This window comes from Harmonia axyridis, chromosome X (assembly GCF_914767665.1).
Source record: "Harmonia axyridis chromosome X, icHarAxyr1.1, whole genome shotgun sequence".
NCBI lineage: Eukaryota > Metazoa > Arthropoda > Insecta > Coleoptera > Coccinellidae > Harmonia > Harmonia axyridis.
Window position 1 is genome coordinate 6,156,638 of NC_059508.1, and position 14,055 is coordinate 6,170,692.

At 31.1% G+C, this 14,055-nt stretch overlaps 2 protein-coding genes across 2 annotated transcripts in view; both read left to right on the forward strand.

Moving 5' to 3' along the window:
- The window catches only part of LOC123686544 (tyrosine-protein phosphatase 99A), a 465,126-nt gene extending 456,690 nt beyond the window's left edge, over positions 1-8,436 (forward strand). The window contains exons 14-17 of the mRNA XM_045626762.1: positions 1,007-1,301; positions 1,361-1,926; positions 3,515-3,786; positions 7,521-8,436. Of these exons, the coding sequence (XP_045482718.1) occupies positions 1,007-1,301; positions 1,361-1,926; positions 3,515-3,786; positions 7,521-7,570 (1,183 nt within the window). The 3' untranslated portion in view covers positions 7,571-8,436. The remainder of the gene's footprint in view (positions 1-1,006; positions 1,302-1,360; positions 1,927-3,514; positions 3,787-7,520) is intronic.
- Positions 8,437-10,444: 2,008 nt separating this feature from the next.
- Positions 10,445-13,955, forward strand: LOC123685998 (gastrula zinc finger protein xFG20-1-like). The gene is made up of 4 exons (XM_045625902.1): positions 10,445-10,852; positions 11,260-11,536; positions 11,806-12,035; positions 12,215-13,955. The coding sequence occupies exons 1-4, from the start codon at positions 10,546-10,548 to the stop codon at positions 12,559-12,561; spliced, it is 1,161 nt and encodes a 386-aa protein (XP_045481858.1). The 5' UTR covers positions 10,445-10,545; the 3' UTR covers positions 12,562-13,955.
- The last annotated feature ends 100 nt before the right edge of the window (positions 13,956-14,055 follow it).

Below are 14,055 nucleotides of genomic sequence, written 5' to 3' on the forward strand. Positions count from 1 at the left end.
CTTTAAACGATCCAATAACGCTATATAATAATCGCTGTTGATGGTCTGGCCCTTTTGGAGGTAATCAATGAATATTATACCTTGTGTATCCCAGAATACTGATGCCATAACCTTGCCAGCTGACTGTTGTATTTTTCCTCGCTTTGGTTTTGGTTCATCGTGTGTAGTCCACTCACCCGACTGTCGATTGGACTCCAGAGTGAAATGATGGAGCTGTTTCATTCATTGTCACATATCGACGCAAAAATTCAGGTTTATTACATTTAAAGTGCTTCATCACAGCTCAGAATCATTAACACGTTGTTGCTTTTTATCGATTGTAAGCTCGCGCGGCATTCATTTTGCACACAGTTTTCTCAAAATTTCACTCAAAATTATTTTGTGAACTTTTTTTATTTTTTCGTCGGTGACAGCCTCTTTTGGGCGTCCTCTGCGTTAGCCGGCTTCGTTGCTCATTTCACCACGTTTAAGCTTACCAATCAATGATGGTTGATTTTCCTGGTGCAGACTCTGAAAACTCTTAATCGAGCCAAGATTTTGCTTCAACTATATTTTTTTCCCTTCAAAAAGCAATATCTTATCAGCACACGAAATTCTTGTTTTTTCCGCATATTTTTTCAAATAACAAAAGTAGCTACACTCACAACGCAATATCTCACAAACTAATGTTCGGACTGCTGTCAAATTTTGACAGGTATAATTTGAATGTTGATCATATGGATTTAATAGTAGCACCGCCATCTGTTCATCAGACCGGGGACTTTTCAAAGGGCCTAATATAACAAGCTGGAATCACACAAAAATCCTCTCACCTAACCATTCCTGCGGCAATCTCAAGAGGACCTGACCCCAAATGATGTTGAAGAGGTCTCTTCATTGGAAGAGTCCTCAACATACTAAATGGGGTGTATTAAAGCCATCTAATAAACATTTAATTATGCATAGTGTGTATAATTTGCAGTATCTTTGCAAAAGTATCAGTTAGATAGTTTTATGTGGCTTACAGTGCTGGAGTTGGTAGAACTGGTACATATATAGTGTTGGACGCAATGCTTCGCCAAATCAGAACTCGTGGAGAAGTTAATATTTATGGATTCTTGAAACACATTCGCACACAGAGGAATTTCTTAGTACAGACTGAGGAGCAGTACATTTTCATTCATGATGCTTTGGTTGAGGCGATTGAATCTGGAGAGACCAATATTAGTAGGGAACAATTCCCTAAATATGTTCAAGCATTGCAGAATATTATGACTGAAGACAGGCCTGAGTTATGGAGACCATTAGAGATCCAGTTCAATGTGAGAGTTACTTCATGTGGTAAAAATAACTGTCATTAACCATAATTGTCTTATTCCAGTTGGTAACCAGTTTCCAATGCAAAGACTTCTACCTAGTATCAGCGAATAAAGTGATAAATCAGCCAAAGAATAGAAGACCGGATATTCTACCTGTGGAAAGTTCTCGAGTTCATCTGACTCCTAAACCTGGTGAAGACGGTTCGGATTATGTTAACGCTACATGGATGCAAGGTTTCCACAGCTTAAGAGAATTCATCATCACTCAACATCCTCTGAAACATACCATAAAAGACTTCTGGCAAATGGTTTGGGATCATAACGCTCAAGTGATTGTTGTACTAAGCATTATCGATAATCAGGATTTCGAAATTTTCTGGCCCATGGATCAAGATACAATTGATGCCGATTCTTACAAAATAAAACTCGTTCATGAACACGTCCAGTCGACTTACCTAACCAGAGATTTTACCATGCAATCGATGCAAGATGACTACGAGATACCAGTTAAGATGTATCAGTGCACCAACTGGCCACATCACTGTGCCAGTATCAACGAAGTTTACCTTCTACCAAATATAGTTCTAGATTCCGGCATTCAAAATGGACCAATCGTTGTTGTTGACAGGTATGGTTTAAATCATAAGTGATAGTATATTGATAAATGTGCAAATTAATCGCATTTCCTATAACAAAGCATTCTAATATTTTATCAGATTATCAAATAGACATTTGGAAATTTTGTAGGTAACAACATATAACACATAAGTATTTTTTAGCCAAAATTTCAATAACGGAATTGCAAATTGCATCTGTTTTTGGGGTTTGTACTTAACTAGTCATGGATTCCTTTTTTATTCTTTTTTTTTTCTAATTTGACGACCATGAAATATCTCGTGAACGGATTTCAGTTACTTGCAAGGGTGTCGCAGTAAAGCAAGAAGGACGGAATTTTCGAATTTATTTTTGAAAAATTTGTAATTTCCAATGAAAACATCAGTATAATCAGGAAGAGAAAAATTAAAATCAGAATTATCATCCTTAATTTGGTGCCACTACATATTTCGAAAAGGAAAAAATCGAACCTTCAAAACATTTTTTATGCTTTTATGTTTCCTAAAGAAAATTTTTCCAAAAGTTAACGAGTGTTCATTAAAATTCGTGGTCAAGAGTTCTGTGGAGAAATTAGAATTGATTTTCTGTGAGTGTGAGTAGCGCTTATCTTGTACCATATTCTTCCCAGATTCGAAGTATGTAAACAAATATGTTAGTGACATGGTACAAGCTAAGCACCACTCGTTGTCACAAATAATCAACTTGAATTTTTCCACAGCACTTTTGACCACGAATTTAAATGAACGCCCACTATAATTGTGTTGAAAGTATCACGCGTCATTCTATGTTCAAAATGGGTGACGTATAACACTCAAGTTTACCAACTCCAATATGTGACGAGCAGAATGGCACACAATCCAGATTTTGCATTGTTATTTATACACCCCTTGTATTGATTTTTTCTAGTATACAGGGAAGAATGGGCCAAACTCCAAAAGCGTATTGAACACGTGAAAATAATTCAAAAAACTCACGATCTTATAAGATTCTCATTTGTCTTTGAGATAAATAAAGGGTGTTTAAGTTTAAATATATTTTTTGTAATGATTATACAAGTTATCGAATCTTTATGTATCATTGCTACAGATCGGGAAAATAATTCAAGAGAATCATTTAAATTTTTTTTCTCGAAATTGGTAGCAGATACGGCAAAACTACAAGAGATAATAAAGTTTATTATATCAACAAAGATTCTTTTTACATTTTTTCAAATTAACAGTGGCTCACATAAAAAAGTTATGGAGAAAAACAGTGGACAGTGTTCCAGAGAAAATATCACCCTGTGGATTTGCTATCGAAATTGGCATGTAACATGGTGTGAACTATCAATGATAATATTTATGCCAAACTTCAGTTGAATATTATGTGAAGTGTAGATATTATAAGAGAAAAACTTGAAAAATTTTCTAACATTAACACACTGTATCTCGAAAACAAATGAGAATCGTACAAGAACATGCCTTTTTTTTAATTATTTTGACATGTACAATACGCTCCTAGAGTTTGGTCAGTTCCTCCTGACTCACCCTGTATAAAAGCCATTTAATTTTTTTAGTACTACAAGTGTTTCCATTTCCTTCTAGCATAATTTTTTTTTACAGATATGGTGGAACTGAGGCAGCTAGTTTCTGCATTTTAGCGTCACTGAAGAAGCATCTCACTTATGATAACCACGTTGATGCGTACTTGTATGCCAAATTATACCATAATCGTAGACCAGGAATATGGAATTCCATGACTGATTATTTACAGCTGCATAGAGCCGTGCAAACATTGTGTAGCCCTCCTGAGAACATAACTCCTGATTTATATTCCATGACTAATGGGGTCAATGGTTCAGTTTCCAATGATAACTTAAGGGTGTCATCTGAAGGTATGGAAGCATTGGGAGCAGGTCTGGCGCTAGCTTGATTGTAACAGAAAGTATACTAAATGTTGATAAGGTTGTCATGTATGTTTTCTAATTGTGATAACCGAAATTTTCCCTTGAAGGCATTCTTATAATTGACATTCGATGCCATCACACCGTTAAGTGTTTCCTAATTGTTTTCTGTTTGATGCTTCCAAATTTGTTTGTGCTAGTTTAAGTGATTTTTCTTCAGTTCGTTGTAAAAACGGGTAAAACAATTGAATCCAATATTTGTGTCTTCAACTTGAAAGCATGATCAACTTGTCATACTCTGCCTGTTACCGGTTGGTTGTCTTATTTCAATTTATTCTCATTGTTCTTGTTTCAAAAGATATATCTCTATCCTATATGAATTACAATTACAGTAAAACATCTTTTTTCCACTGAGGGCCGATTGTTTAAAACTAAATCTGGATAAGTTCGAGTTTAAATATTTTGACTCCTGTGCGGCGATATACATTTCTTTCTCTCCGAGAGTCTGCAACAAAAGATTTTAGTGCTTATACAATCGACCCTTCACCACATTTGAATTGATATCTGTGAGGAATATTATGTGTGGAATTTGAACACCATATTGTTCCCTGTTGCTTGAATTCTACCCCTTGAATACCATTTTTGAATATTTTTTCACTGGACTATTATTTTCATTCAATAATGTGTTTCTTTTATTCTGATTCATATAGATGGTGAAAAAATTTATTCAAAATGGATTATTTCCTAAAAACAGCAGCATGTCGCTTATAATCTGTTGTAGCATTAACTCTGTTGGTTGTCATTCTAGTTGTTCGAATTGTCTAAATAATGAATGCCTTATATTTTCCAATTAAAAAATGTTTATCTAGGTTTATTTGTATTCTAGATGAAATGTACTGTGATGGACAAAGTAAAAGAGATTTGTATGGTATATAGAAAACAACCAACAAAAATAGTTCAACCTATAAGTGTAGTTAAAATTTATAGTGTTTATTAAAAGCGAAATTGACTCTAATGTGAACAGAATCGTAATTTTTGTTTTGCGATTCGAAATAAATACCAAGTGATATTTCAATACTGATGTGAACCTTTGAGGCAATTATTTTTCATGTTTGCTTTGGTTTTGTTTTTCGATATTGGTCGTCTAAAGACTGGCGCGGAGTTGTGAAATACATAGATCGTGAGTGCTTGTGATTTTTAACCTACGGATTCGCCTTCTAGATATAAACTAATGGTGTCATTATCTGTGAATTACGGCCAGTAATACCTAAACTGAGGTATGCGTGAACATTTTATTCCAATGTAGAGAAGTTTGCATCTTAAATAAAATCATTCCCGTTAAGTATTCTAACGAATGAGTGAACAAAGCATTGAAAAAAAATACATTACTATTTTTTTTATGTTAAGGTGGGAATTTTATATTCTGCCAAAGTTCCAGCTTTTTTTGTTTAATCTTGTGCAGAGAGGTAAGCGTTAACCATTAATGTTATTAAGGCACGATAACAATGCATTAACCAGAACCGCATAATAACTTATATCGTCATTTTTATCAATGTAGAATGTAATATTGTAATTGTAGATGTATATATCCGAAGTACAATATTTGTTCAACTCATGAGTTCTGTTTTTGTAATATCTCATCAAAATTTTGTTATTTAAAATTATAAAAGGATTTTATGAAATGGAGAATGTTATATATAGAGTTCCAACACTTAACATACATCGTTTCCTAACTTATTATAAAATTACAATTTTATGTCGAGGGAAATTGGAATTTATTATCTCCGAATTTCCTAAAATTTTTTTGAATTCTTTTTTCAGGAGACGTCCTGGAAATGGAACAATTGTCTCCTCATCAATGACCAAGTACCAGCAGGAACTCGTATTTTCTTGAAATATTTGTGTAACGTTTCAAGAATGCATTTTATTTTGAATTGTTCGTCCCTTGAGATTAGAAGTATTTTTCTATTCACGACAGTAATTATATTCACTGCAACTTATTATATTCCCACCGTTTTTGGGATTCCCGAGGGTACTCCCTAAGTTATTGAGATATAATACTTCTCGACCAAAATTCGCCTCTTTTAATGCGCAATGAGAATACAAAATCGGCAAAATGGAGATTTTGGTCTTATACTAGTTCTCGTCTCAAGGGACGTTTTATTGATTAAACATAGCTTCTAAAGCTATGTCATATATTTATGAGCAGATAGAATACAAAATCGGCAAAATGGAGATTTTGGTCTTAGACTAGTTCTCGTCTCAAGGGACGTTTTATTGATCAAACATAGCTTCTAAAGCTATGTCATATATTTATGAGCAGATAGAATACAAAATCGGCAAAATGGAGATTTTGGTCTTAGACTAGTCGTCTCAAGGGACGTTTTATTGATCATACATAACTTTAAAGCTATGTAATTTATTTATGAGCAGATAGAAGACAAAATCGGAAAAATGGAGATTTTGGTCTTAGACTAGTTCTTGTCTCAAGCGACGTTTTATTGATCATACATAGCTTTAAAGCTATGTCATATATTAACTTTATCGGACTTCGGGGTAGTGATAATTTATTACATTGTTACGGTTCCAGAATATATAAAGAACCATTGTGAATCAGAGATCATCTCTTTTCATGTGGCTTTCATTGTGGATGATGAAAGAATGAAATATTCTTGGAACTTTTCATAGTTGAATAATATTACTTTCCATGAGCTGATGATGCTCGAAGTTTGTATTTGGACCCCGAAGACCGTTACTGTATTTTATTTATGTGATACACAATTTTTATAACTGTATTTTGTACCTTCAATTTTTTTAATTTTTTTATATTGAAATTCACAGTGATGAGCATTTTGTCACATGTATTGTTTACAAGTATAATCAATTGAACCATTTAATTCATTATGAAAACAACTTGCCATTTTATAAGTAAGCTGTGATATAAGTTAATGTTACATTTTATCATTATCACTTCAAAATAAGTTTCTGATTATCATCATAGTTTCAATGGAGTATTTTAATTTTCGAATATTCTAGTCAAATATTTATTTCCAAATTGATGTAAAAAAAAAAACAAAAAAAAAATGTGAACCAATCGTTTGTCTTACATGGCCCCCCACCCATCTTTATGTAATATGATCTTAAGAACTGGATGTTGGTGTTTTAGTGTTTTATCGGAATATCTTAATCTCTTGTGAGACTTGAAAATTCAACTAATCACTTGAGGTTTCAAAATGAAATGTAACCACTACCTTTTTGCTGAATTGGTATTTAAAATTTCGATAGGAAAACATTACACTGTCTATCGAGGTATATACCACAACAAATTTCTTTAGTGTCTCAACTTTATAGAGAATCTTAATGTTAATTATATTTTACATAGTTTCTTTTATGTCAGTATTGGCTGGCAATATTTCAGTTAATTCTTTTCTTAACAGCTTCGATTATGCCATTCGTTTTGCCCTTAATTTACATTAAAAAATTACTAATTTTGATAGCCCCCTGAAATTGATTATCAAACAATTAGTTTTTCAGAAGTGGTTGATACTATCAAGTGATTTAGTTTTTGGATTTAAATTAGGGGTATATATTTAAGCATATGCTTAGTAAGCTGCAGATATGCATTAATATCTGTATAAGTAAACTCATTCTGATCTATTTTCTCGCTTAAATATGTCCTCTATTCGGTGTCTCTAATATACTTATATGTGTTTATTTAATTACAGAACACCCATTGATACATACCCAAGATGTTTTGAAGTGTTATCATACTTAAATGTTATCATTGTCATGAGTCATTTAATCTACAAGTGAAGAGAATAGCAGTAACCCATGTAGTTTTGATTGGTGCACAAAAAATGTCTTTTTCTGTTCAAATATTTTCAGAAAAATTTTTAAGATTAATACATAGTTGAAGATATATTTCCTTCCGGTATTCATTTAAAAAACGGACAAATTCATGAAGAATTATTTTATCTGCAAATTTGTACATTTTTTGTGCTGAGCTGATAGTTTGGATTATGTTGGTGGTGCTCAGAAAATTATTTGAGTTCACCAATAGGAAAGATTAGTCTGTAAAATATGTAGTTAAATGTAAAAATCTAAAGAGTATATTGAATATTGTAATTCCATATTTATAAGTGTATAGCTCTAGTTTTTGTATATTGTTGTTTTCAAAAACTATATTGATATTCACTAATTTTGAGTGGAAAGAGGGAATCGACTCTATCCTGTAGAAAGTTTGAAAGTTGATGACCCTAAATTTAGTATCCGTCCACCCAGGCTTTGAACACTCATGTTGATTGATATCCCTCTTTTCACATAAAGTTATTTTAATTTTCATCAAAAGTCTCATTTGTGTAATTTTAAAATTACTATTTAATTTAGTATTGTATTAACAAAGCTATTATTATCCTGTATTCTTCATGGTTTTACTGATGTTATTTATTTTTATATAGATTATCAGTATGCATATATTTATTGAATCAAGTACATTATATTAAATTATAATTTTAGTTCCTCCCCAGGATAACTGTACCCTGTTTCATCATGTTTAGCAGAAAATATAGTATTCTAAAATTCTTCAACACTTTGTGTATGTTGCATTATATTTGTGTTATCAAAATAAAATTCTAAAACGTATTTGAATTTCAATCTGCCCCTACTTAATCGTCCCAGTTATGATCAAATGAATTATTACTTCAACTGTAATGAATCTATTCCAGCTATCTGAAAAAAAAACGGAAAATGTTACACAATTCTTTATTATATCTTCCTATCTTTTGGAGTAAAGCAAATCCAATGATTAGTTATAACAGTCCATAAAAACTCCGTAATTCGATAATTATTGGATCTAACTCCAATAAATTAAGATTTCATGTTGAAAAATACTGTATTTACCAATAGATATTTGAAATTTATCGAGTCTGTGTAGTCAATTTCTGTAAATCCACTAAAATAATAACTCCCAAACTAGTTTATTAAATATTGTATTCATGACAATATACAAGCTTAAAATTTTATGGTTCTATATGGTAAATATCTGTAGATATGAATTTTTGAAAATTATTGATTTTTCACCTTCAAAATTCATGGACCCTATTTCCAAACTAGAAGAATCAATGAGATAACAACCGGGGTTTTCGTACAAAATTTCATTCGATATAGCTTTTATTTATTATATTGGTGGAAATAATAAATCAAAAATAAATGGGTTCAATTTTTAAATATTCTGAATGAATACTGTGGGGATCAATGAAAATATATGGTAGGTTTGATGGAAGTATATTTTTTTCTTTGATAAAATTCCTTTTCCATTTTCAAGATTTGTTTTTTTTTTTGTATAATTGTTAGTTAGATTCAAGCATTCAATAGAACGTAGGTTTTGGTTCATTGAAACAAACACTTGATCTCTCTCACTCACGAAATAGAGGACTAAAACCTTAGAATATAGATAGTGTTAATGTTCAAGACTAAAACATAACTAGGATTTAATTAATTTGAATTATTACTGCAGCTGCCGCCATCTGTGATCGAATTTCAATAAGTGTGTTTAGTAATCAATAAATCCGTTGAGTAATCAATGCCCGAACAGAGCGCTATATTACTTTTTTAACGTTCTTTGCTTCGTCCTATTAATTTCCCTCTAAAATCGAATTCGAAAATTGAATAACAATCAGGAGATCTCTTGTCTCTGAATACTACTTCATTTTTCCTTATTAAACCGAGTGAACTCATATATTTAGTTAAATTTTTGAATTGGCAGTCTGCCTGATTCAAAATATGTTGATATTTTTCTCCTGAAAAAAAAATAGATCTAGTACATTTATCCAACTTTCGAATCAACCTCAATTCTGTTGAAATTATGCCTATCCTAGATGTTTTTGAAGCTATATATATATTCTGATTTTGATATGAATTTTGATGGAAAGGCGGGACATTTCACAATTTCCAGAAAATTGTTTGTATTGATCTTATTCAAAATTCAAATGGAAATCTGAAATAGATTATGTTCAGTACATTACAACAAACGAACAAGAATTGAGACTACAATATATCTATATACCTTTTCACTTCAAGGTCACTCTATATATAAACTATTGTAAATGCTGCTGGTTAATTATTAGCATACCTTTTTTACACCAAAAATATAAGGCTATTTAAAAAATTTTTACTAACTCCAATTTAAATTTCAGCCGTCAGATCTGAAAATTTAACATTTATAATTATATTATTATATCTATGCTAATTATAACTTATATACATGTTGTACAAGATGTGTTTTCATTAACTCTTCCAAATATTTTTAATTCATGGTGATGTTTTGTAACTTTTATGTCACGAATTAGTATAAGTTGAATAATATGAATCCAGAGATATCTCTGAATGGGTCATTTCAAAAAGAGTTGTTTCATATTTAAATTATATTGAGCCTTACCAACATTTCAACCTGTTTTATCTTTGCTGATAATTAAATCAAAAGGAATAGCTGAGTCCTCAATTAACAATAAATTATGTTTATGATTCACACAATTTTTCTAAATGAGGGAAATATTGAAAATTCCGTGGAAAAGCGATTAAACTCACTTATTATGTTGGCCATAAATTCAATTTCCCTCCAATATTAGCGCCATCTACACAAATCAACATTGAAACAACTGATGGCAAAACACTTGTGTGGTTTGTTTTGTTTGCTTCTGTGAAAATGTTTATTTTCATAAATAAAATCGAGTGAAAGTCTCCCTTTAAACGATGTTCCGTACCCCAAAACGTAATAAGGGAGTATCTAACAACAATGAAATTGCAACTTTAACACCTGAAAGGGCATTAAAACCTAGAATTCTTAATTCACTAGACAAAGACGCATGTAACGGGAATTCATCAAACGAAATTATTTCTGTATCGCCAAATGAAAATCGAAGAGGTCGACCAAGAGCTGATTGTTTAAATGCCCTTATTTTAGAAGGCTCAACGTCTCCAAGTTCCATAAAATGCAATTATTGCGGAAGAGTATTTCCTAGGGAAAAGTCATTGCAAGCTCATAGGAGAACCCATACAGGTACGTGGAGTGGACATTTAAAAGACATTTAAATCGGGTTAAATAACACATTTCTTTTTTTATTGCAAGAAATTTTTCAACTATTTTGTTTTGAATGCATTTTTAATGTAATATTTTGGTGTCTTCCTTATTTTATAATTCCATTTAAGTAGAATGAACTTTATTCATACATAAGTCAGAGCATTGTAGGAGTTGAATGAACTCAACATCGTCACAATTAGTTTCCTTTTGGAAGTTATCTATTAATTTTTTGTTAGATTATTATTTTTGACTATCAATTATTAATAAGATAATATCATGGACTTCATTCTTCCTTAATTTTGAAAACTAGAAATGATTAATTTTCAATTGAAAATCCTAAAAAGAATATTAAGTAGTTTTGTGAACTATTTTGTTAATATTTTAAGGTGAAAAGCCATATTCTTGTGATTATCCAAAGTGCTTCAAAAGATTTGCACAATCAGGACAATTAAAAACCCATCAAAGACTTCATACTGGAGAAAAACCATTTATTTGTTCTGCCCCAAATTGTGAGCAACGGTTTACACATGCCAATCGACGTTGTCAGCTTCATCCTGAATTACAACTGAAAAGGTTTAACTCGTCAAGCAAAATTGAATATGACAAGTCGATGGATGAAGCACATCATGCTGAAGTACGAGCCTGGTTGACAAACAATGAAAAGTAAGTTATAATTTGTAATGAAATCACATCAACTTCTAGTTTCACAAGTGGAATTTAGCGGGTTTGAAGTAAAATTTGCTTTTTCATGCTTACTTCTGTGTTACTTATTTTTATATTATTACAATTATTTGTTCATGAATTCAGAATACCTGTTTCACCTATCTGAAGTTTTTGATATTTCTGTTCGTTCATTATCAGCCAGAATGTGTCTTTGTGTTAATGTGCTTAAATTGAGGCGTTGAACGAGACTATTCTTGTTTTATTTGTAGAAGAGTCAAAAGATGTTCTTCTGGATCCTCTGGCGAGTTGGAAACAACTCCAAAAAGGTCACGACCAAGGACATTCAGTGAAAAATCGCCATCGTTATCGCTCAATTGGCTGAGCTCAAATGAAAATTCAAATCTAACAGAAATCGAAAATACACCACCTCCTTCTGAAGTTGAGTTTCCAACTCTATCAGCTGATGGTGACGACAATTTTAGCGCCAAAGAGGAAGCAGGTAACAATTTGAATTGACCTTTTCCATTTACAAATGAAATTTATCAATATTTTCTTGAATAGGGCTTCAAATATTTTTTTTTTATTTAGTTTTTAGAATTTCTAGTCAAAATTATCATATTAATTATTAATCATTAACATATGTACTTATTAAGTAATTGAAAATTTTATTTTTGTCAGACTCCAGTCGAGATGATAAGGAGCTACCAAAGAAAAGATGGCTTCGAGAGGCCACTAAAAAAGGAGATATTGTTTTGGATGATCATGATAACAATCATGAAGAACTTGCCCAACCTTTAAACTGGGACGAACCAGTGGAAAGTACAGAAAATAATCATAATACCGATTTATCTTGCCCTTCCGAGAATATGGTGATAATGGAAAATCAGAATAGGCCTTCAGTTCTTGTTTGTTTACATGATGGTAAAAAAAAAGCCATGACCAATGATGAAATCCAAACAGCTATTGCTCTTGTGGAGCTGAAAAACAGTGGTAATTGTTATAGTAAATGTAATTATAGAATTTAATCTTACTGAATTGTTAATTTAGATGTTTTAAGTTATCAGACACACCAGATGTAGGTATATTTTATTAGAATGGTAGCAGTGACACCAGATTTTTTTGCAATTTTTTGTAGCTTCTATTTACCTAAAATATGTTCTATTACCAATTCTACTTATTTATTATTTGTTCATTGTTATTTCAGAGTAACAGTGAAATTGATCAGTATATACAGGGTGCCGATTTGACGTGTACATATTTTCTAACGATAGATTCTTGTAATCAAAGAGAAAAAACTTTTTTTTACTAAAACCAAACTCGAATGAAAGTTTTCACAAATATATTTTTCAGCGACCTTTTTACTTATTACCTTCATATTTCATGGTCATCTTGATAACAGAATAGCTTATATTTTTTAAAAGCCATGTTGTGTTTGTGTAGTTTAATAAATTTACGACATAATAAGGAAGATTATTGTTAGATGTTGATGAATTTCCATTGAAAGAGTAAATTTCCTTATTTTTTTTAAATAATGCAGTATTTAGTTAATGGTTTTCAAAAATGTTTGGTTGCAGGATTATGCTGTTTAAAAATGAGCGTCTTTCAACCATGGTATACTATTTTATTTATCTTTTTAAAATTCTTAATAGAATCATGTTCATGAATTCTCGACTTGGTTTGTTTTTACTCTAAATTTATGTCAAATTATTTTGATTCATTCAACTACCTTATATTTAAGGTAGCATTTTAGAGTTAAATGGAAGTACTTAAACTGGCTGATAATTTTGTATTAATTTACAAACACTGATGAAACTATTCAGATGAAGTTATATTTTACTTGGGTCGTCACTGTGACTTCCCAATTCATTTCATCTAGCACTATATTTTTCAAACTTACCTGATCTAAATTTCTCATAAATATGTATTACAGTTATTTTTCTCTTAGAAGACTATGTCCTGTATTTTTCTCATGAAGTGGTTCACTTCGAGTTGTATGTTGTTTTCAATGATATTTATTGGTGCTGTTATTGATCCAGAATTGGATGCATTTAATAGAGATACTTCTTCAAGATTCCCATCTTTATAGATATATATATTTATTCCAATAGTATCTAAATTTTGTTGTATTCATTATTTATATTTCAACCGTTATTTATCAGAAAAAGTATAGAAATTTAGAATGATATTGAGAATCCAATTAACATTTAATTTCTCAGAAGTGGAGGTGAGAAGATTATAAATTCTAATTATTAATATTATTTAAAGGCAGGAGAATATTTTTTCAGTTAATATGATCTTCTGTAATATATAATCTGTACTTCAAACACATCTGTCCTCTTATAGATTAATTGATTCCTAGAATTTTCCTATCTTGTTTATGTTTGTTTCTTGTGATAATATATAGTTTTATCTGATAAAATAATATTTCTCATTTCAAATGTACCTGTTTTGATTTATAGCTTTACAGATATAATTTTGGTTGAGTCTATCCTTGAAGAATTTTAAAACTTGTTTCTTAT